Raw genomic sequence first — 22,225 nt, 5'->3', positions numbered from 1 at the left:
TTACAAGCTGTGATACTTGCCAAAGGGGGCAGTACAAGATATTAACTCTGCAGGGTGCCCAAACTTTTGCAGACGCCATTTTTTTGTTTTCTGTTATTTTGAAAGTGTAAATGATGGAAATAAAATCTAACTTTTGTTGACATATTATAAGAATGTCTAATCTGTAATTTGATGCCTTTTGGAGATTTTTCCATCTTTCCTTGGCTTCTTTATGCACATTAATACAAATTTTTAGCTGGGGAGCCCAAACTTTCGATCCCCACTGTATATATATATATATATATGATCTGCATTTCCAGGTAGGAGGCACATGCACTGATGCACTGCCTTAACCACGCCGCTACTGGCTGTTGGGGATGTCAATCACCGGGTCCCGACCGGCGATTCCCGGCTAAGACTCGGTGATCGTTGGCAGGTCTGAGAGGGGAGAGATCTGTGTGTAAACAACACAGATCTCTCACCTGTCAGCATGGGCATGCTGCTTTGTATCTCTCTGCACAGCGACTTCAGGAAAGTGGAGACATGATTGCAACCTTTAAATACATCAAGGGAGTGAATAATGTTCAGGAGGGCAGGGGAGGAGTGTGAGGATGACATCACGACGTTGCCATTCATCGGAATATCGGCCTGTAGTACTCTACAAACGGCTCTTGGAATGACATTACAGCAGGCAATAGCATTCATTAGGTGGGCCCAAGCTTTGCCTTGCATTGCATTATGGAAGGTGTCTGTTTTGAGCATGTACAGGACTCTGCTGCTGAGATGATACTGCCATCTAGTGTTTAATCAGTACATCACTGGATCTTCATCATACCTGGTGCAAAATACACCTCCGGAACGTGAGTCTATTTCTTATGTATAATTGATGAAAAAAAGTTTAAAAGGATAAAGCACTATGTTGAGTTCTTTTTAATGAGGAATACGGCTGATACAAAGAAACTTATCAGGAGGGAGCTTACTTTGGAGTCTTCATTCAGCAAGCTGATCTTCTGAGTCCATGTGGGACCAAAAGTGCAGTTAGACAGTAACATTGTATAATGTGAGGTCACACTGCGTGAGGTGAGCAGATATATGGTGGAGGATGTCTTTGCACGGGAATTGATGACAGATGTGCATATTTTCATTGTCCAAAGGAGGGTTCACTGAATGAACACTATATTGATTGAACTTGATTTTTGATTGACTTTCATTTGGTTCATGCTTAAATATTCATAATTTTTATATATTTTTATTTTTTGTGTGGTTATTTTATATATATTTATATATATATATATATATATATATATATATATATATATATTGTTTTGATATTCATATATCTATATTTCTATTTCAATATTAATATTTTTTCTACTACTATTTATTCTAATAATTATTGATTTATTTTTTCACTTTGTTTTTTGGTAATATAATGGTTTGTACCATTGGTTTATGTAGCGCAGCATTTTTTCAATTCACTTTTTGATTGTATATTTGCCCCACTGAGACATGGTTTGTGTGCACTAGCGGCTACAGCAATATATTGTATTTTTTTTTTTATTTCACCATAGTTAGCGCTTGAGTTATTCAATATATTTTAGATGCCTTCAAACTAACTGGAGGAAAATACAAAACTAATCTTAGAAAGTATTATTTTAATATTTGATTCTTGGAATAAACTTCCAGCAGTGAGCCAGTCAACAGTATATAGCTTCAAACATGCTTGGGGCAAGCATAGACCTATACTCAGACAAAAAAGTAATGAAAAAAAGAAAAAAACACACACAAAAAACCCTCATGTATTAAAAAAAAAAGAAAGGTCAGACTCAATGAACCACTCGGTCTTTTTTGTGCCATCACTTTTCTATGTTTATAACTAGAGATGAGCGAATCGAAGTAGCCGAAGTGGAATTCGAGTCGAATATCGGAAAAATTTCGATGCCGAATCCAAATTCGTGCCGAATCCGAAAAATAGCCTAATTCGGACGCGCGAATCGAAATTTTTCAGAAAATGGCGGCTGACATGTGCGGCGACGGAGCGGGGATGTCTGGGAAGGCGCGCAGACAAGGCGCGCTGACCCATAATGCATTCCTCAACGACATGTGATCGCATCAGCCAATCAGCAGCCAGCCAGCACTGTGTAATGGTCGAGCTATAAATAGCGGCCATTTTGGAATTCTTCATTTGCCTGCAGTCATTGAACAGAGGCAGACCGCTCTGTATTAGGGACAGGGACAGAGTTAGGGCCACAGAAACGATACTTGGGGACAGAGAAAAGTTACTTAGGGACAGAGAACCATTACTCAGGGACACAGAATTGTTAATGAGGGCCACAGAATCGTTACCTAGGGACAAAGAAACGCTAGTTAGGGCCACAGAATTCATACTCAGGGACAGACAGAATTGCTACTGAGTGCCAGAGAATTGTTACTTAGGGCCACAGAAACGTTATTAGGGCCACAGAATTGTTACTCAGGGACAGACAGAATTGTTACTGAGTGCCAGAGAATTGTTACTTAGGGCCACAGAAACGTTATTAGGGCCACAGAATTGTTACTCAGGGACAGACAGAATTGTTACTGAGTGCCAGAGAATTGTTACTTAGGGCCACAGAAACTTTAGTTAGGGCCACAGAATTGTTACTCGCACAGACACAGAATTGTTACTCGCACAGACACAGAATTGTTACTGAGGGCCACAGAACTGTTACTTAGGGCCACAGAATTGTTACTCGCACAGACATAGAATTGTTACTCAGGGCCACAGAACTGTTACTGAGGGCCACAGAACTGTTACTTAGGGCCACAGAATTGTTACTCGCACAGACACAGAATTGTTACTCGCACAGACACAGAACTGTTACTGAGGGCCACAGAACTGTTACTTAGGGCCACAGAATTGTTACTCGCACAGACACAGAATTGTTACTCGCACAGACACAGAATTGTTACTGAGGGCCACAGAACTGTTACTTAGGGCCACAGAATTGTTACTCGCACAGACACAGAATTGTTACTCAGGGACACAGAACTGTTACTGAGGGCCACAGAATTGTTACTCGCACAGACACAGAATTGTTACTCGCACAGACACAGAACTGTTACTGGGGGCCACAGAACTGTTACTTAGGGCCACAGAATTGTTACTCGCACAGACACAGAATTGTTACTCGCACAGACACAGAATTGTTACTGAGGGCCACAGAACTGTTACTTAGGGCCACAGAATTATTACTCGCACAGACACAGAATTGTTACTCAGGGCCACAGAACTGTTACTGAGGGCCACAGAATTGTTACTCGCACAGACACAGAATTGTTACTCGCACAGACACAGAACTGTTACTGAGGGCCACAGAACTGTTACTTAGGGCCACAGAATTGTTACTTGCACAGACACAGAATTGTTACTCGCACAGACACAGAATTGTTACTGAGGGCCACAGAACTGTTACTTAGGGCCACAGAATTGTTACTCGCACAGACACAGAATTGTTACTCAGGGCCACAGAACTGTTACTGAGGGCCACAGAACTGTTACTTAGGGGCACAGAATTGTTACTCGCACAGACACAGAATTGTTACTCAGGGCCACAGAACTGTTACTGAGGGCCACAGAACTGTTACTTAGGGCCACAGAATTGTTACTCGCACAGACACAGAACTGTTACTGAGGGCCACAGAACTGTTACTTAGGGCCACAGAATTGTTACTCGCACAGACACAGAATTGTTACTCAGGGACACAGAACTGTTACTGAGGGCCACAGAACTGTTACTTAGGGCCACAGAATTGTTACTCGCACAGACACAGAATTGTTACTCAGGGACACAGAATTGTTACTGAGGGCCACAGAACCGTTACTTAGGGCCACATAAACGTTAATCAGGGACACAGAATTGTTACTAAGGGCCACAGAACCGTTACTTGGGGCCACAGAAACGTTAATCAGGGACACAGAATTGTTACTGAGGGCCACAGAACTGTTACTTAGGGCCACAGAATTGTTACTCGCACAGACACAGAATTGTTACTGAGGGCCACAGAACTGTTACTGAGGGCCACAGAACTGTTACTTAGGGCCACAGAATTGTTACTCGCACAGACACAGAATTGTTACTCGCACAGACACAGAATTGTTACTGAGGGCCACAGAACTGTTACTTAGGGCCACAGAATTGTTACTCGCACAGACACAGAATTGTTACTCAGGGCCACAGAACTGTTACTGAGGGCCACAGAACTGTTACTTAGGGCCACAGAATTGTTACTCGCACAGACACAGAATTGTTACTCGCACAGACACAGAACTGTTACTGAGGGCCACAGAACTGTTACTTAGGGCCACAGAATTGTTACTCGCACAGACACAGAATTGTTACTCGCACAGCCACAGAACTGTTACTTAGGGCCACAGAATTGTTACTCGCACAACACAGAATTGTTACTCAGGGCCACAGAACTGTTACTGAGGGCCACAGAACTGTTACTTAGGGTCACAGAATTGTTACTCGCACAGACACAGAATTGTTACTCGCACAGACACAGAACTGTTACTGAGGGCCACAGAACTGTTTCTTAGGGCCACAGAATTGTTACTCGCACAGACACAGAATTGTTACTCGCACAGCCACAGAACTGTTACTTAGGGCCACAGAATTGTTACTCGCACAGACACAGAATTGTTACTCAGGGCCACAGAACTGTTACTGAGGGCCACAGAACTGTTACTTAGGGCCACAGAATTGTTACTCGCACAGACACAGAATTGTTACTCGCACAGACACAGAATTGTTACTGAGGCCCACAGAACTGTTACTTAGGGCCACAGAATTGTTACTCGCACAGACACAGAATTGTTACTCAGGGCCACAGAACTGTTACTGAGGGCCACAGAACTGTTACTTAGGGCCACAGAATTGTTACTCGCACAGACACAGAATTGTTACTGAGGGCCACAGAACTGTTACTTAGGGCCACAGAATTGTTACTCGCACAGACACAGAATTGTTACTCAGGGCCACAGAACTGTTATTGAGGGCCACAGAACTGTTACTTAGGGCCACAGAATTGTTACTCGCACAGACACAGAATTGTTACTCGCACAGACACAGAATTGTTACTGAGGGCCACAGAACTGTTACTTAGGGCCACAGAATTGTTACTCGCACAGACACAGAATTGTTACTCAGGGCCACAGAACTGTTACTGAGGGCCACAGAACTGTTACTTAGGGCCACAGAATTGTTACTCGCACAGACACAGAATTGTTACTCGCACAGACACAGAATTGTTACTGAGGGCCACAGAACTGTTACTTAGGGCCACAGAATTGTTACTCGCACAGACACAGAATTGTTACTCAGGGCCACAGAACTGTTACTGAGGGCCACAGAACTGTTACTTAGGGCCACAGAATTGTTACTCGCACAGACACAATTGTTACTCGCACAGACACAGAACTGTTACTGAGGGCCACAGAACTGTTACTTAGGGCCACAGAATTGTTACTCGCACAGACACAGAATTGTTACTCAGGGACACAGAACTGTTACTGAGGGCCACAGAATTGTTACTCGCACAGACACAGAATTGTTACTCAGGGACACAGAATTGTTACTGAGGGCCACAGAACCGTTACTTAGGGCCACATAAACGTTAATCAGGGACACAGAATTGTTACTGAGGGCCACAGAACCATTACTTGGGGCCACAGAAACGTTAATCAGGGACACAGAATTGTTACTGAGGGCCACAGAACCGTTACTTAGGGCCACATAAACGTTAATCAGGGACACAGAATTGTTACTGAGGGCCACAGAACCGTTACTTAGGGCCACAGAATTATTACTCAGGGACACAGAATTGTTACTGAGGGCCACAGAACTGTTACTTAGGGCCACAGAATTGTTACTCGGACAGACACAGAATTGTTACTCGGGGACACAGAATTGTTACTACGGGAAACACATAATCGTTGAATTAAAGAGTATGTCAGACAACATGCAGAGGAGTGGCAGAGGAGGCAATGTTTTAGGAGCGAGCAGACGTGGCAGCAGAGGAAGGGGTCGAGGCAGCACTATTCGCAGCCAGAGGCCAGTGCTCCCGGTGTCATCCAGCGGTCGTGTCTCCACCGACAACCCTGCCGTCGTCGATTGGTTGGCTCGGTCGTCTTCCTCTTCCCAGGTCACCTCTGACACCTACAGCCAACGGTCGGTGGGTACGTCAGACACAACCATTAGTTGGCATGGCCCGGGAGCAAGCCCACTGAAATCACATGTCCTCTACCTGCCCCTGTCCTTTGCTGTTCCCTCACCAAGCGAAGTATCGCATGCTGTGGGCTCAGCCCCACTGTACAGTGAGGAAGAGCTAACAGAGGGCGGTCAGGAACGGGGGGAGACATCGGCCTTTTCACCAGCCAGGCGAACAAGTACTGGCGAGGAGAGTGGCTCGGTAGCCGGTCTAGAGACAGGTCTGTCTCCTGACCCACACGCAGCCGAGGGGGCTAGTAGTGAGGCGGAGACCGTACTTGATGATGAGGAGGTTGATCGCACTTGGCTGCCTCGTCGTCATCAGGCAATTTCTTCCGCATCATCAGGAGAAGAGGGTGCCAGCTTGGCAGCGAGCGAAACAGTCGGTGGGTTGCCCAGGAGGCAGCAGGGTCGCATCAGTGTCAGTGGAGCCAAACGTCCACAGAGTAGAGCACCAGCTCCACTGCAGCCTACCACCACGGCCAGTAGTGGTGCCGGTGCGCACGGAGGAAGTAGCAGTCAGCCAGTGAGGAGTAGCGGGGGCAAAGTTTCCTACTCGGTGGTGTGGCAATTTTTCGTCAAGCCGCCCGAGGAAGTAAACGTAGCCGTCTGTCGACTATGTGGCCAGAAATGCAAGCGTGGCCAGGGGGCCCAGGTTGGGACTACAGCGTTGCGTCAGCATATGCAGCGTCACCATTCGGTGGCCTGGGAAAACCGTGATAAAGATACGGCGGTTCTGCCTGCCCCAGCCCCCGCTCCATCACCCGCTCCGTTACTTGCTCCGTCACCCGACGTCGTCAATCACCCTCTATCAGCCAGTCAAGGCTCCAACACCTCTGCTGAGGGGAGTTGTCACTCGTTGGCATCTTCCGCTCGTTCAGATGCTCCTTCTCCTGCTACTCCTCTTCTCGGATTCCGTCAACAGTCTTTCTTGGAATCCGTTTCCAAGAGACAACAGTTTGCGAGCACGCACCCGACGGTGCAAAAGCTGAACGTCCTCCTGTCCAAGTTACTGGTGCTGCAGTCCCTCCCTTTCCAACTGGTGGACTCAGCACCTTTCCGAGAAATTATGGCTTGTGCCGCGCCACGGTGGAGAGTGCCAAGCCGTCATTTCTTCGCCATAAAGGCAGTGCCAGCCCTGCATTCACATGTAGAAGAGATGGTGGGCCAGTCTTTGAGCATGTCGGTCTCTGCCAAAGTGCACGGCAGCGCCGACGTGTGGAGCTGTAACTACGGTCAGGGACAGTATATGTCATTTACGGCCCACTGGGTGAACGTGGTGCCGGCACAGCCGCACCAGCAACTTGGACAGGTCACGACGCTTTTGCCTCCACGTTTGCACGTCCTTGGTCCAGCAAACATGTCCGCCTCTACCACCTCTTTTTCCGCCGTGTCCTCAGCCGCCACCCCCGTGCCAAGTCCCATTACCCGACCGGCATATCACATGTGCAGGGCGCAACGGTGTCATGCTGTGCTGCACCTGGTATGCCTTGGCGAACGTAGTCACACAGGGGAGGAACTTCTGAGTGTAATGAACAGAGAAATCGACAGATGGCTGTCTCCGCGCAAACTGAAAATCGGAACCATGTTGACCGACAACGGAAAGAACATGGTGTCTGCTCTGCGTCAAAGAAGGTTGTGCCATGCGCCATGCATGGCTCACGTGTTCAATCTGGTTGTCAAGCGGTTCCTAAAATCCACCATCCCACTGAAAGACATCCTTAAAATGTCACGTAAACTGTGCATGCATTTCAGCCATTCCTACACCGCAAAGAACACCCTCATTGAGCTGCAGCGGCAGAACGGAATTCCACAGCATCGCCTGATCTGCGACGTTGCAACAAGGTGGAATTCAACCCTACACAGGTTAGACCGCCTTTACGAGCAGCGAAAGGCCATCACCGATTTCCTGATGTTACAAGCGGATAAAGGTACTCCCCTGTGTAACTTCGATGTCAGCCATTGGCAGCTCATGCGTGACACCTGCCGCTTGCTCAGGCCCTTTGAGGAGGCCACGCTATTCGTGAGTCGGCAGGACTATGGGATGAACGACGTCATTCCTCTGTTGCATGTCCTGGAACAAATGCTGTTAACAATGGCTGGTCAGGGTGCGGTAGACATGGCGCACAGATCTCAACGCCACATGACCCCTGTGGGGCCAGGACATGAAGAAGAGGAGGAGGTAGAGGAGGACATTTGTGCTCAGGAATTATTGAGTGAAATGGGTGGTTTTTCCACTCAGCGGACAGGAGTGGAGGAGCAGGAGCATCTGGTAGAGGAGGAGGAGGAGGAGACAGAGGACCCAGACGCACCGTGGCAGTATGCTGTGGAGATGGAGGCAGGGAGTCCCTTGCATTCCTTGGCGCAAATGGCCCATAGCATGCTCGGTTGCTTGCGTAGCGACAGCCGAATAATAACCATCAGACAGAGGGATGACTTTTGGCTGTCCACCTTGTTGGACCCTCGCTATCGTTCCAAAATGGTGGCCTTTTTCACACCTGCTGAGAGGGAGGCCAAAATTACGTACTATAAAAACCACCTATGTAGTCAGTTGGTCTCTGCCTTTGTGCGCCAACGTCCATCCTCAGACACTGTGGGCCCTGTGCGCTCGCGTTCCGCTGCCATGGCAGCAGGGGAGGGGTGGGGTGGTAGGAGCAGTGGCAGCTCCACCAGCAGCGGCTGCCTCAGTCTGCAGTCGATGATGAGTAGCTTTCTTCACCAGCGCAGTGAGGAAACTACTAACCAGCCGCAGCAGCAGCAGCATCAGGTGGACCTGGAGCAGGAGCTCAAACAACAGGCTTGGGCCTACTTGGACAGCACCCTGCCAACCGAGGTAGACAATCCCCTTGACTACTGGGCAACGAAACTTGACCTTTGGCCCCAACTAGCTGAATTTGCCCTTGAAAGGCTGTCATGCCCGGCTAGTAGCGTGGCATCGGAGCGCGTGTTTAGTGCGGCAGGAGGTATTGTAACTCCGCGGAGGACACGACTGTCCACCCAAAGTGTGGAGAGACTCACGTTTGTGAAAATGAATCAGGCGTGGATTAGTCTGGATTTCAAACCACCAGTTCCTGACACAACTGACTAAATCCGCCATGAATCATGCCCCTGCCATGTGCCACTTTCAGGTCTCCTCACACACTGCTGGTGTGTTCCATTTTTTGTCATAGGGTGCTGGCAGATTACGGGCCTCCCATTGCTGCTGTCTCCATCGCCACACTCTGCCATGTGCCACTTTCAGGTCTCTTCACACTGCTGGTGTGTTTAATTTTTTGACATAGGGTGCTGGCAGATTACGGGCCTCCCATAGCTGCTGCCAGGCCCCTAATCTGCCATGGGCCCCTATATACCACCTCCTCATGCTGCTTCAAGTCCAGAGTCTCTCATGGGTCCCTGTACGGCCTCCCATTGCTGCTGTCTCCATCGCCACACTCTGCCATGTGCCACTTTCAGGTCTCTTCACACTGCTGGTGTGTTTAATTTTTTGACATAGGGTGCTGGCAGATTACGGGCCTCCCATAGCTGCTGCCAGGCCCCTAATCTGCCATGGGCCCCTATATACCGCCTCCTCATGCTGCTGCCAAGTCCAGAGTCTCTCATGGGTCCCTGTACGGCCTCCCATTGCTGCTGTTTCCATCGCCACACTCTGCCATGTGCCACTTTCAGGTCTCTTCACACTGCTGGTGTGTTTAATTTTTTGACATAGGGTGCTGGCAGATTACGGGCCTCCCATAGCTGCTGCCAGGCCCCTAATCTGCCATGGGCCCCTATATACCACCTCCTCATGCTGCTGCCAAGTCCAGAGTCTCTCATGGGTCCCTGTACGGCCTCCCATTGCTGCTGTTTCCATCGCCACACTCTGCCATGTGCCACATTCAGGTCTCTTCACACTGCTGGTGTGTTTAATTTTTTGACATAGGGTGCTGGCAGATTACGGGCCTCCCATAGCTGCTGCCAGGCCCGTAATCTGCCATGGGCCCCTGTACCGCCTCTTCATGCTGCTGCCAGGTCCAGAGTCTCTCATGGGTCCCTGTAAGGCCTCCCATTGCTGCTGCCAGGAGGCAGCAGGGTCGCAGCAGTGTCAGTGGAGGCAAACGGCCACGGAGTAGAGCACCAGCTCCACTGCAGCCTACCACCACGGCCAGTAGTGGTGCCGGTGTGCACGGAGGAAGTAGCAGTCAGCCAGTGAGGAGTAGCGGAGGCAAAGTTTCCTACTCTGCGGTGTGGCAATTTTTCGTCAAGCCGCCCGAGGAAGTAAACGTAGCCTAATGTCGACTATGTGGCCAGAAAGTCAAGCGTGGCCAGGGGGCCCATGTTGGGACTACAGCGTTGCGTCAGCATATGCAGCGTCGCCATTCGGTGGCCTGGGAAAAACGTGATAAAGATACGGCGGTTCTGCCTGCCCCAGCCCAGGGTTCCATTTTGTCATAGGGTGCTGGCAGATTACGGGCCTCCCATAGGTGCCGCCAGGCCCCAAATCGGCCATGGGCCCCCGTACCGCCTGGTCACGCTGCTGCTGAGCCCACAGTGTGACCTGGGTCCCTGTACGGCCTCCCATTGCTGCCACTCTGCCATGTGCCACTTTGAGGTCTCCTTACACTCCTGCGGTTTTCCATTTTGTCATAGGTTGCTGGCAGATTAGCGGCCTCCCATAGGTGCCGCCAGGCCCCATATCGGCCATGGGCCCCCGTACCTCCTGGTCATGCTGCTGCTGGTCCCACAGTGTGACCTGGGTCCCTGTACGGCCTCCCATTGCTTCCACTCTGCCATGTGCCACTTTGAGGTCTCCTTACACTCCTGCGGTTTTCCATTTTGTCATAGGTTGCTGGCAGATTACAGGCCTTCCATTGGTGCCGCCAGGCCCTATATCGGCCATGGGCCCCCGTACCTCCTGGTCATGCTGCTGCTGGACCCACAGTGTGACCTGGGTCCCTGTACGGCCTCCCATTGCTTCCACTCTGCCATGTGCCACTTTGAGGTCTCCTCACACTCCTGTGCTTTTCCATTTTGACATAGGTTGCTGGCAGATTACAGGCCTTCCATAGGTTCCGCCAGGCCCCATATCGGCCATGGGCCCCCGTACCGCCTGGTCACGCTGCTGCTGAGCCCACAGTGTGACCTGGGTCCCTGTACGGCCTCCCATTGCTTCCACTCTGCCATGTGCCACTTTGAGGTCTCCTTACACTCCTGCGGTTTTCCATTTTGTTATAGGTTGCTGGTAGATTAGCGGCCTCCCATAGGTGCCGCCAGGCCCCATATCGGCCATGGGCCCCCGTACCTCCTGGTCATGCTGCTGCTGGTCCCACAGTGTGACCTGGGTCCCTGTACGGCCTCCCATTGCTTCCACTCTGCCATGTGCCACTTTGAGGTCTCCTTACACTCCTGCGGTTTTCCATTTTGTCATAGGTTGCTGGCAGATTACAGGCCTTCCATTGGTGCAACCAGGCCCTATATCGGCCATGGGCCCCCGTACCTCCTGGTCATGCTGCTGCTGGTCCCACAGTGTGACCTGGGTCCCTGTACGGCCTCCCATTGCTTCCACTCTGCCATGTGCCACTTTGAGGTCTCCTCACACTCCTGTGCTTTTCCATTTTGACATAGGTTGCTGGCAGATTGCAGGCCTTCCATAGGTTACGCCAGGCCCCATATCGGCCATGGGCCCCCGTACCTCCTGGTCACGCTGCTGCTGAGCCCACAGTGTGACCTGGGTCCCTGTACGGCCTCCCATTGCTTCCACTCTGCCATGTGCCACTTTGAGGTCTCCTCACATTCCTGTGCTTTTCCATTTTGACATAGGTTGCTGGCAGATTACAGGCCTTCCATTGGTGCCGCCAGACCCCATATCGGCCATGGGCCCCCGTACCTCCTGGTCATGCTGCTGCTGGTCCCACAGTGTGACCTGGGTCCCTGTACGGCCTCCCATTGCTTCCACTCTGCCATGTGCCACTTTGAAATGTCCTCACACTCCTGCGGTTGTCCATTTTGTCATAGGTTGCTGGCAGATTAGCGGCCTTCCATAGGTGCCGCCAGGCCCCATATCGGCCATGGGCCCCCGTACCTCCTGGTCACGCTGCTGCTGAGCCCACAGTGTGACCTGGGTCCCTGTACGGCCTCCCATTGCTTCCACTCTGCCATGTGCCACTTTGAGGTCTCCTCACACTCCTGTGCTTTTCCATTTTGACATAGGTTGCTGGCAGATTACAGGCCTTCCATAGGTTCCGCCAGGCCCCATATCGGCCATGGGCCCCCGTACCGCCTGGTCACGCTGCTGCTGAGCCCACAGTGTGACCTGGGTCCCTGTACGGCCTCCCATTGCTTCCACTCTGCCATGTGCCACTTTGAGGTCTCCTTACACTCCTGCGGTTTTCCATTTTGTCATAGGTTGCTGGCAGATTAGCGGCCTCCCATAGGTGCCGCCAGGCCCCATATCGGCCATGGGCCCCCGTACCTCCTGATCATGCTGCTGCTGGTCCCACAGTGTGACCTGGGTCCCTGTACGGCCTCCCATTGCTTCCACTCTGCCATGTGCCACTTTGAGGTCTCCTTACACTCCTGCGGTTTTCCATTTTGTCATAGGTTGCTGGCAGATTACAGGCCTTCCATTGGTGCCGCCAGGCCCCATATCGGCCATGGGCCCCCGTACCTCCTGGTCATGCTGCTGCTGGTCCCACAGTGTGACCTGGGTCCCTGTACGGCCTCCCATTGCTTCCACTCTGCCATGTGCCACTTTGAGGTCTCCTCACACTCCTGTGCTTTTCCATTTTGACATAGGTTGCTGGCAGATTACAGGCCTTCCATAGGTTCTGCCAGGCCCCATATCGGCCATGGGCCCCCGTACCGCCTGGTCACGCTGCTGCTGAGCCCACAGTGTGACCTGGGTCCCTGTACCGCCTCCCATTGCTCCCACTCTGCCATGTGCCACTTTGAGGTCTCCTCACACTCCTGCGGTTTTCCATTTTGTCATAGGTTGCTGGCAGATTACAGGCCTTCCATAGGTGCCACCAGGCCCCAAATCGGCCATGGGCCCCCCTACCGCCTGGTCACGCTGCTGCTGCTGGGCCCACAGTGTGACTTGGGTCCCTGTACCGCCTCCCATTGCTCCCACTCTGCCATGTGCCACTTTCAGGTCTCCTCACACTCCTGCTGGTTTCCATTTTGTCATAGGTTGCTGTATGGCCTCCCATTGCTGCTGGCTCCACCGCCACACTGTGGCTCCAAACACTGGTTTTGGCCCCGTGACTGGCCAAATGAGTGAAGTGTGCGGTGATTCTAAGATCGACGGCACTCATCTGCATGTCATACTGACTGACAGTATTATTTCTCTTCCCCAGCAGACTCCAAGGGCATTTAAATTAAAGGTACAGTGTTCTGCACTAATATTAAGTCTCTCTGAAGCCTAGAAACACCCTTTTTTAAGTTAAATTCACAGCGAATTTATTCGACTCGAATCGAATATTGTCCACGAATTCGCCGAATCAGTCGAATCAAATTTTTCATTTCTTCGCTCATCTCTATTTATAACAGAGCAATGACCTTATGACTGCTGTTCTCCTTTCATTCTCCAGTCACAGGGAGGTGATGGGTTCAGGGTGACCTGAGCTTGGAGAATGTACGATGAATGATGCTGGCCACCACACTAAGAACATTTGGCAGCAGAAAAAAAGTACTGTGGGGAAAAACTCTGAAACAAAACTGAAGATTGCAGAGAAAGCTGGTTTTATTATTTTATCTTTTAATGGGCTATTCATTTTATCTTGTTATTTTTTCCTGCCAATTTGTTTTAATAGTGCACGTGGTGCTTGCACAAACAAAGGTTGTGATATTAGTACACGACCCACCAAAGGTTTTGGAAAATCCTATTTACCATGAGGGATGAAATCAAAACAACCAACTCAGAAGCTTAAAGTGTATTTCTAATTTGTGAACAAATTCGGATAACACCTGATGTCAGTTTATTACAGGTTTACATTGCGAAAGGAAACATTATTGCTTCTAAAATTATAAAATGGCTGAACTATAAGGGATTTAATTAAGTCCTTTTTTCTGTGGTGAGGTTAGGCCAATCCTCACCAGTGGTGGTTGTCTTAGACAAGCAGTCTTGTGATCCAAGGCTGTGTTTTGGTGGGTGGTCCCAGGTGCCTGGGATGCAGCGAGCATTACAGCCACGAATCAGATTTATGTGTGCCCTGTGAGAGTTTATATGCCATAATCACTGTTTAATTGAGTAAGGATATTGCTAGGTGTTATTTGCTGTCAGATCCTTGGTAAAGAAGAACAGAGGACATATCAGAGACCTGTGAAGTCTATGGAAAGATTCTAAGTGAAAGAAATAGTAATGTCAACTGAGCTGCCAAAGGCATAAAACAGACCAGGAGTCTGCATGCAAAAGGTAAAATATAAATGACAGTTCATTTCCCCTCCTTTTTTCCCTTGCTCCCCAACCTTCCTATTCTTGTTCCCTGGTACTAACACATGCAACCTCACTTAATACTCAGTGTTTCTCAACCGGAGTTCCACCAAACCCTAGGGTTCCACAAGTGGTCCCCATAGGTTCCACAGCAATCTACCTGTCAGTTTCATTCTTTTCTGCCCAGCAGACATTAAACCAGGAATATAAGGAGGGTGCAACTTCATCCCTAAAGCCAAAAAAGGGCTCTACGATGATATTTAAAAAGAGGATCTGCTTGTGATTTTGGAAGGTAAAGGCATAACTGCTGAACAAGAAAAGACCAGAAAGAAAAAGATAATAGATCTTTTAAAAGCAAGTGATGAATGGAATACAAATAGAAGAAACCCCCAATCCTACTGCCCATTCAAAACAAAATTTCCTGATTAAAGCTCAACAAACCTTTAGTAAGGATGGTGCTAGCACAGGAAAGGTGATGTGGTATGCCTCATTTACACCTGAAGATATACAGTTGTGTTCAAAATAATAGCAGTGTGTTGAAAAAAGTGAATAAAGCTCAAAATCCTTCTAACAGCTTTTATTTCCATACACACAAATGCATTGGGAACACTTCACATTCTATTCCAAATCAAAACATGAAGAAAAATATATCAAATTTGTGTTGTTCCTCTAAAAAATTAATATTTAGTTGTATAAGCACTGTTTCTGTGAACTGCTGTACATCTGTGTTGCATGGAGTCAACCAACTTCTGGCACCTGAGAACAGGTATTCTAGCCCAGGATGATTGGACTACATTCCACAGTTCTTCTCTATTTCTTGGTTTTGCCTCAGAAACTGCATTTTTGATGTCACCCCACAAGTTTTCTATTGGATTAAGATCCGGGGATTGGGCTGGCCACTCCATAACGTCCATCTTGTTGGTCTGGAACCAAGATGTTGCATGTTTACTGGTGTGTTTGGGGTCGTTGTCTTGTTGGAACACCCATTTCAAGGGCATTTCCTCTTCAGCATAAGGCAGCATGACCTCTTCAAGTATTCTGATGTATTCAAACTGATCCATGATCCCTGGTATGCGATAAATAGGCCCAACACCGTAGTATGAGAAACATCCCCATATCATGATGCTTGGGCGACCATGCTTCACTGTCTTCACAGTGTATTTCAGTGTTTGGGGGTCGTCTGTCAAACTGTCTCCAGCCACTAGACCCACAAAGAACAATCTTACTTTCATCAGTCCACAAAACATTGCGCCATTTCTCTTTAGGCCAGTCAATGTGCTCTTTATCAAATTGTAACCTCTTCAGCACGTCTTTTTTTCAACAGTGGGATTTTGCGGGGGCTTCTTGCAGATAGCTTGGCTTCACATAGGCATCTTCTAATTGTAACAGTACTCACAGGTAACTTTACACCTTCTTTCATATTTCTGGAGCTGATTATTGGCCGAGTCCTTGCCATTTTGGCTATTCTTCTATCCATTCGAATGGTAGTTTTTCACTTTCTTCCACATCTTTCAGGTTTTGGCTGCCATTTGAAAGCATTTGCGATCATTTTAGCTGAGCAGCCTATCATTTTCTGCACTTCTTTATATGTTTTCCCCTCTCCAATCAACTTTTTAATCAAGGTACGCTGTTCTTCTTAACAATGTCTGGAACGACCCATTTTCCTCAGAATTTCAGAGAGAAATGCACTGTAACCAGCATGTACAACATTTGCTGCCTTCCTTCCTTAAATAAGGGCAATAACTGCCACCTGTTTTTCAAAGAATGAATAACCTCACTAATAGAACTCCACACTGCTATTATGTTGAACATGCCCCTTTCAATTAGTGATTCAATTACACAGAATCAGCAGCATGCATGCCATGACTGTTGGGTCTGTTGGATTTCTATTACTCTACTACACCTGCTAGTAAATTATTTGTCATGTAGAAATATCATTTCTACCAAATACAGTTATTGATCAGGTTAGTGATGTCTGACTGCTATGATTTTGAACACAACTGTAGATCCTATCCTCCAGGACGTGCCAAATGCCAAGAACCCCCCCAGAAATCTCTATGCAACTAGACCAGGTGAGTATAGCCGAAATGCTCTTTGGATGATTTACTGAAGATAGAATAATTGTTAAAACAGTCCTCAACAAGCAGAAATGAACAGACTGTAAATTAGGGGCAACAGAAAAGACTGCCTTGGTGGAACCAAATGCAGACGCTAAGCTGGGAACTAGTTAACAGGGTAAAAACTGCATTCCCCAAGAAATATGGTTCCAACCCCTGAATCCAAATGAAGCAGTATGTTCAGGGGTCAAGGGAAGATGCCAGCAGCTACTGAAAACAGATCAGACATCTTGATAGAAGGTTGATCTAGATTTGAAGAATGCTGCTGTCCAGAATGCTGTTAGGGCATTGTTCATAAAGGGATTAAAACTTCAGCTGAGAAAAGCAATAGAAGTTGCTAGACCAGAGCACATGAATATAAAAGTGGCAGAACTTATGACTGTAATAGTAGGAGCAGAAAGAACCGTGGCAAGGGAGACAGAAGATGATGTATGCGGAAAGGCCAAGAAAGAAGAGAGGGAGAAATAGAGAAGGTGAACAAAAGAAATTTGTTTTAATTGTGGAAAACCAGGACACTTTTGATAGATACACACAGGGAGGCTTTTTCTTCATTCAACCCAGCAGGCTGAATGAAAAAAACTGAGAGGTCGCCGTACAACCTAAGCAATGTTAGTGCGGCTTTGTCTCCTGCTGAGCTATTGTGTTCTGAAAGGGGGACATCCCCCCCCACCAGAACACACTGATCAATGCTCACAGCTATTAGCTGCAAGCGATGATCGGATTCTGGTTTTCCAGAATGCCCATTCAATGAAAGCTGATCATTAGACTGGCTTCTGTTGGACAGGCTGTTGTACACACGGGCCAAATGTCAGCTTGTTTCTGTTGAACCAGCAGATACTGGCCGATATTCGGTCTGTGTTTACCAGCTATTTGCAAAAGTCTACAATGCAGCATAAGCAGAAACCAGCCGCCTCTCCAAAGGAGGAACCAGATAGCAAATAGGCCAACCAGTGTCTACATATTCTGTAAGAACCCCTGAGGCCTGGAGAAGAAGCACAAGTTTGATTAATATTCATAGAGCTCCCTTTTGATCTGGAAATAGACTGTTTAGTAGACTCTGGAGAGGCCAGAACAGTAATAAGAAAATCAGAGATACCCAGAGCAAAAGAAGGCTGGAAGGAATGGGTTCAGGAGGCACCTTTCTGCCCTTTCCTGAAAGTCAAAGAAGTTACATTACAAATAGGAGACCATGCTGAGGTGGTGACTTGCCAATTAGTATCAAATACCATCTGTTGGGAGCAGATATAATAACAGCTATCAGGATAAGCAGACCATACTCTGTTTTGTTCCATCATCCAGTGGTCCATATAAAGAGAGATATGACAGGAAAGAATCAAAACTAGACTTCTGTGCTGCTCAGTTGTGTCTAATATTGTGTAGGTATCATGCCTGCACTGTTATGTGATCACAAAAATAAATACGTAAATCCATACAAGTGTGACAAATTCCTGGAATGCCCATGGTGTAGCACATTTACACATGAGCGTGTTCTGACATGTTCTAACTTGCAGTTGCCTGGGTTGCAGGGCACTGATGGTTAGAACTGCTGGGCAGCACTGATAAGTAGCACTGATGGGGGCACTGCTGGGCTCTGATGAGGGGCACTGCTGGGCAGCACTGCAGGGCACTGTTCATCAGGGCAATGATCAAGCTACAAAAATACACTATTATAAAGGTCAAAGCAAGCCTTTTTCCTTTTTGGGGTTAAATCTTGAAATCCTGTGCTCTTACTTTGTATGTTATTTTCAGGTATTACCACTTAAAGCAAAGCATACAAGGCTCTCATATTTCTTTCCATTAAATCAACAACATGTTGTAAACAATTATACTTGTCACATGGCCATTTTTGTGATTTCTGTTATCATTATGATTTAAAAAGAAGCCAAACACCTATTTGATAATAAATGGCTTCATATGATCATCATCCTTCAATAAAAGAGCATTTTTTGCCATGATCAGTCATATTTTCAATATCAATGCCAAAATTTCACAATTTTTGCCAGGGTATGCAAACTTTTGAGCACAACTGTAGGTAAACCTGGTATAATCCGGTCATTTCCTAGTGTGACATGATGGTTCTCCTATTTACCTACAAGTTTAGTACAATATCCTATTTGAAGAAGTCCATCTCCCCTCCCCCCCAAAAAAAAGAGGGCTACAATGCCAAGTCACATTATCTATTAAGAAGATACATGTATATATCCCAGTCCATTAAACCTTACCTTCCAATGGCCACGTCTGTTAAGAGGTCCAGTGGTACGACATTGTCTGTTGCATTACTGAGTCTGTGTAGAGAATGCACATTGTTACCTCCTAAAAAAGTTCATCACGCTCCATTATAAAGTTGACCTGAAAAAGTGAATTTAAAGTACAATTCCAGCCTAATACAAACTAGTCTTAAAAATGCCCCCCACTGCCTATCCTGCCCAACCTGTGTAAAAAGATGTGTTTACTTACCCATTTTTTGTCCAGTCACATGATCCCCTCCATTAGAGAGCAGCAGCTAGGTTTTCCAGGGGCCATGACATCACTCAAGAGCTCTCATGTCCCAGGCTTTGTTGGTGCTCCCTCTTCTCCCCTGCAGCAGCCACTCATTGACACAGGGAAGCCAGAGCTGCAGATCATGCAATGGGACCAGAGCAGACTAATAATAAGTATACACTTTTTTTAACAGGTTAGGTAGCATAGGTACCAGTAAAACATACCTGGTGGTGGAGCTTGAAGCATTGGGGAAGACTTCTCTTACAACTCTGGCTCAGGAGCCATGGTAAAGTGACAGGGAGTGCCGGAGCACAGAGTGGCACGAGTGCCTGGTAAGGCTCTCACTGGCAAGTACTGATGTGTGTCTTTGTGCAGTTTAATTAGCCCTCCTGCTCATCCATGTGCACATGCACCCATTCACGCACGCACACCCACTATCCAACCACAGGCAGAGTTCCTTAGTCTTGGACATCTTTGTTCATGAATGTTCCTTTCCTGACAGTTAGGCTGGAATTCTGTTTTGAAAAGTGAACGTTTGCTGTGTTATAAGGAACATCTTAAAATGTTGTCTCCAAGCAAAACCCTAAAATGTACCCTTTGTAAGTAATTCCTCTTTCAATGGCAGTGCACTGTAGAAGCCTAAGAATGGGAGTGCTACAGCTGTATGCCTACAATGTGAGATCTAAGGCACTGCTACTTCTGACTGCTAGTCTCATGAGATTTGGAGTGAGATTCGTTGATGTCACTTTTGTGATGCTCACTGTTCTTTGCTGGAGGCTCTGACATGAGGTAGCAGATTACTGTCTCCACCAAGATGGCCACCTCCAGAATTCAGTTTTTCTTCAAGGGCTATTGCCAGAGGCAGCCATATTAGCCGTAATAAGGAGGAACTTCAGTCTAATAAAAATAATTTGTTTTCAATCAAGTATCTTTGGAAATAAAAATTACAAACGGAAAAGCAGTAAGAATGCACATCCAAAATTCCAAGGTTGGCAAGAAAAGAGACAAGGGATATTGGGACTGGCTCACCCAAGAGATATAAGCAGCCAGAGAGTGACTTAGTCCGCTTCATTCCATTTTTGGAAAAAATGTTTATTACTAGTGTAGCATTACCCCCTTAGGGGTTGGTGATGAATTGGGTCCCCCTATAGTCCCGCACAGCCAGGCAATCTGCAATCTACTCACAAGCTTCCGTTCAGAGTCAGAAATCAGTCCTGGAGGATTTGTTTTGTTGTTTGAGGGGAGTAGAACTGGGATAGGGTAAGGGGTGTATAGGATGCCCATGGGAACCAATAACTGAGGACAATTTTTCTGAAACTATTCACAAGCTTCTCTTCTGCAACACAGTGTCTGTTGGAGAGCTAGTTAGTATCTCCTTGATGTACCACCCCAGGCCCTAGATGAAATTCTCCTCTTCGCCCAGTCTGGAGGTTTTCCTGAGCAGGGGATCTGGCTCCTGTTCCTTTAAACCACTTGCCAACCGCTGATAGACGAATGATATGTTCACTGCAGCTGGCCAGTTGTGGGAGGGTGTCATATGACGTTCTCTCAGAACCCACCCTCCCGTGCGTCCCCAGGGGTGCGCACTCGGCGATCTCCATGATCGCTGTGTCCTACGGTAAAAGGCCAATCACAGCGGCCTTTTACCACGTGATCAGCCATGTCCAATGACACAGCAGGTCACCGGTAAATGCAGTTGCCAGTTATCGGCTGCACTTTCCTCACGCTGTCACAGCGTGAGGAAAGTATTGCCGATAACCGGCAATTGTTAGAGGAGGGATCGGCACCAATCATCAGGGCACTGATGATCAGTGCCCTGAGGATCGGTGCCCAGCAGTGCCACCCACCAGTGCCGCCCATTTGTGCCCATCAGTGCCGCCCACAAGTGCCCAGCAGCGCCACCCATCTGTGCCCATCAGTGCCACCCACCTGTGCCCATCAGTGCCCAGCAGTGCCACCCATCAGTGCCACCCAGCAGTGCTGCCCATCAGTGCTGCCCAGCAGTGCCACCCATCAGTGCCCAGCAGTGCCACCTATCAGTGCCCATCATTGTTACATATCAGTGCCAGCTAATCAGTGCCGCCTATCAGTGCTGCCCATCATTGTTGCATATCAGTGCCACGTCATCAGTGCCGCCTATCAGTGCTGCCTATCAGTGAATCCTCATCAACGCACATCCGTGAAGGAGAAACATTTCTTGCTTGCAAAATTTTATAACAGAAACAAAGAAAACATGTTTTTTTCAACATTTTTGCTATTTTTTTCTTTATAGTTCAAAAAATAAAACACCCAGTGCTGAGTACATACCATCAAAGGAAAGCTCTATTTGTGTGAAAAAAATGATAAAAATTTCATATGGGTGCAGTGTTGCATAACCGCGCAATTGGCACTCAAAGTACTATAGCGCTGAAAGCTAAAAATTGGCCTGGGCAGGAAGGGGGCATAAGTGCCTGGTAGGCAAGTGGTTAAATGGGTGAACAATCCTAGTAGAGGGCTAATTTGGTTTCCCGCCAGAATGCTTCTTCCCCTATCCGCCCAAGGGGTGCAGGTGTACTCACTCAGATCCTCTCCTGTACCGTTTGCAGGATGGCTGCTGATGAGGTCATCCAGTGCCCAGGGCTACATGGCAAACTGCACACCTCCCCATAGGATAGGGCTAATAATGGTGTAAGGTTTGTAATGCATGTAATGTTTGTGACATGCACTGATATAGTACTAACATACTGTCTAGCTTTTGAAATTGAAATGAGGGACATCCCAGGGAAATAGCGACCTGTGATGGCTGGGAGGGGGAAGCCGGCACCCCCTGGGTGCCTCAACTGCTGCATCCTTTAGCTGCAGAAGGAGTGCCTGGGAAAGTACACATGCTGTGGCTGGGATGTTTTGCTTCAAAGCTGCAGCATGAATTATACCCATTGTCAAACTTGACCCATTCAAGTGAATGGTGGTGCTCTTTGTGCAATACACATGGTTACGGCATGCTAGTGCAA

General features: G+C 47.9%; 2 protein-coding genes across 2 annotated transcripts in view; one reads left to right on the top strand and one right to left on the bottom strand.

Moving 5' to 3' along the window:
* LOC149463526 (ficolin-1-B-like) overlaps positions 1-22,225 on the top strand; it is a 638,327-nt gene that overhangs the window by 193,475 nt on the left and 422,627 nt on the right. The gene's annotated exons all lie outside the window — the stretch shown is intronic.
* The window catches only part of LOC149463531 (histo-blood group ABO system transferase-like), a 149,702-nt gene that overhangs the window by 45,155 nt on the left and 82,322 nt on the right, over positions 1-22,225 (bottom strand). Inside the window, exon 4 of the mRNA XM_089675065.1 lies at positions 18,977-19,039. Within this exon, the coding sequence (XP_089531191.1) occupies positions 18,977-19,039 (63 nt within the window). The remainder of the gene's footprint in view (positions 1-18,976; positions 19,040-22,225) is intronic.

This window comes from Staurois parvus, unplaced genomic scaffold, assembly GCF_062004578.1.
Source record: "Staurois parvus isolate SC_StPar_1 unplaced genomic scaffold, SC_StPar_1.0 ptg000154l, whole genome shotgun sequence".
Taxonomy (NCBI): Eukaryota; Metazoa; Chordata; class Amphibia; order Anura; family Ranidae; genus Staurois; species Staurois parvus.
Note: the sequence above shows the minus strand (reverse complement) of the source record. Positions and strands in the feature narration are given on the sequence as shown.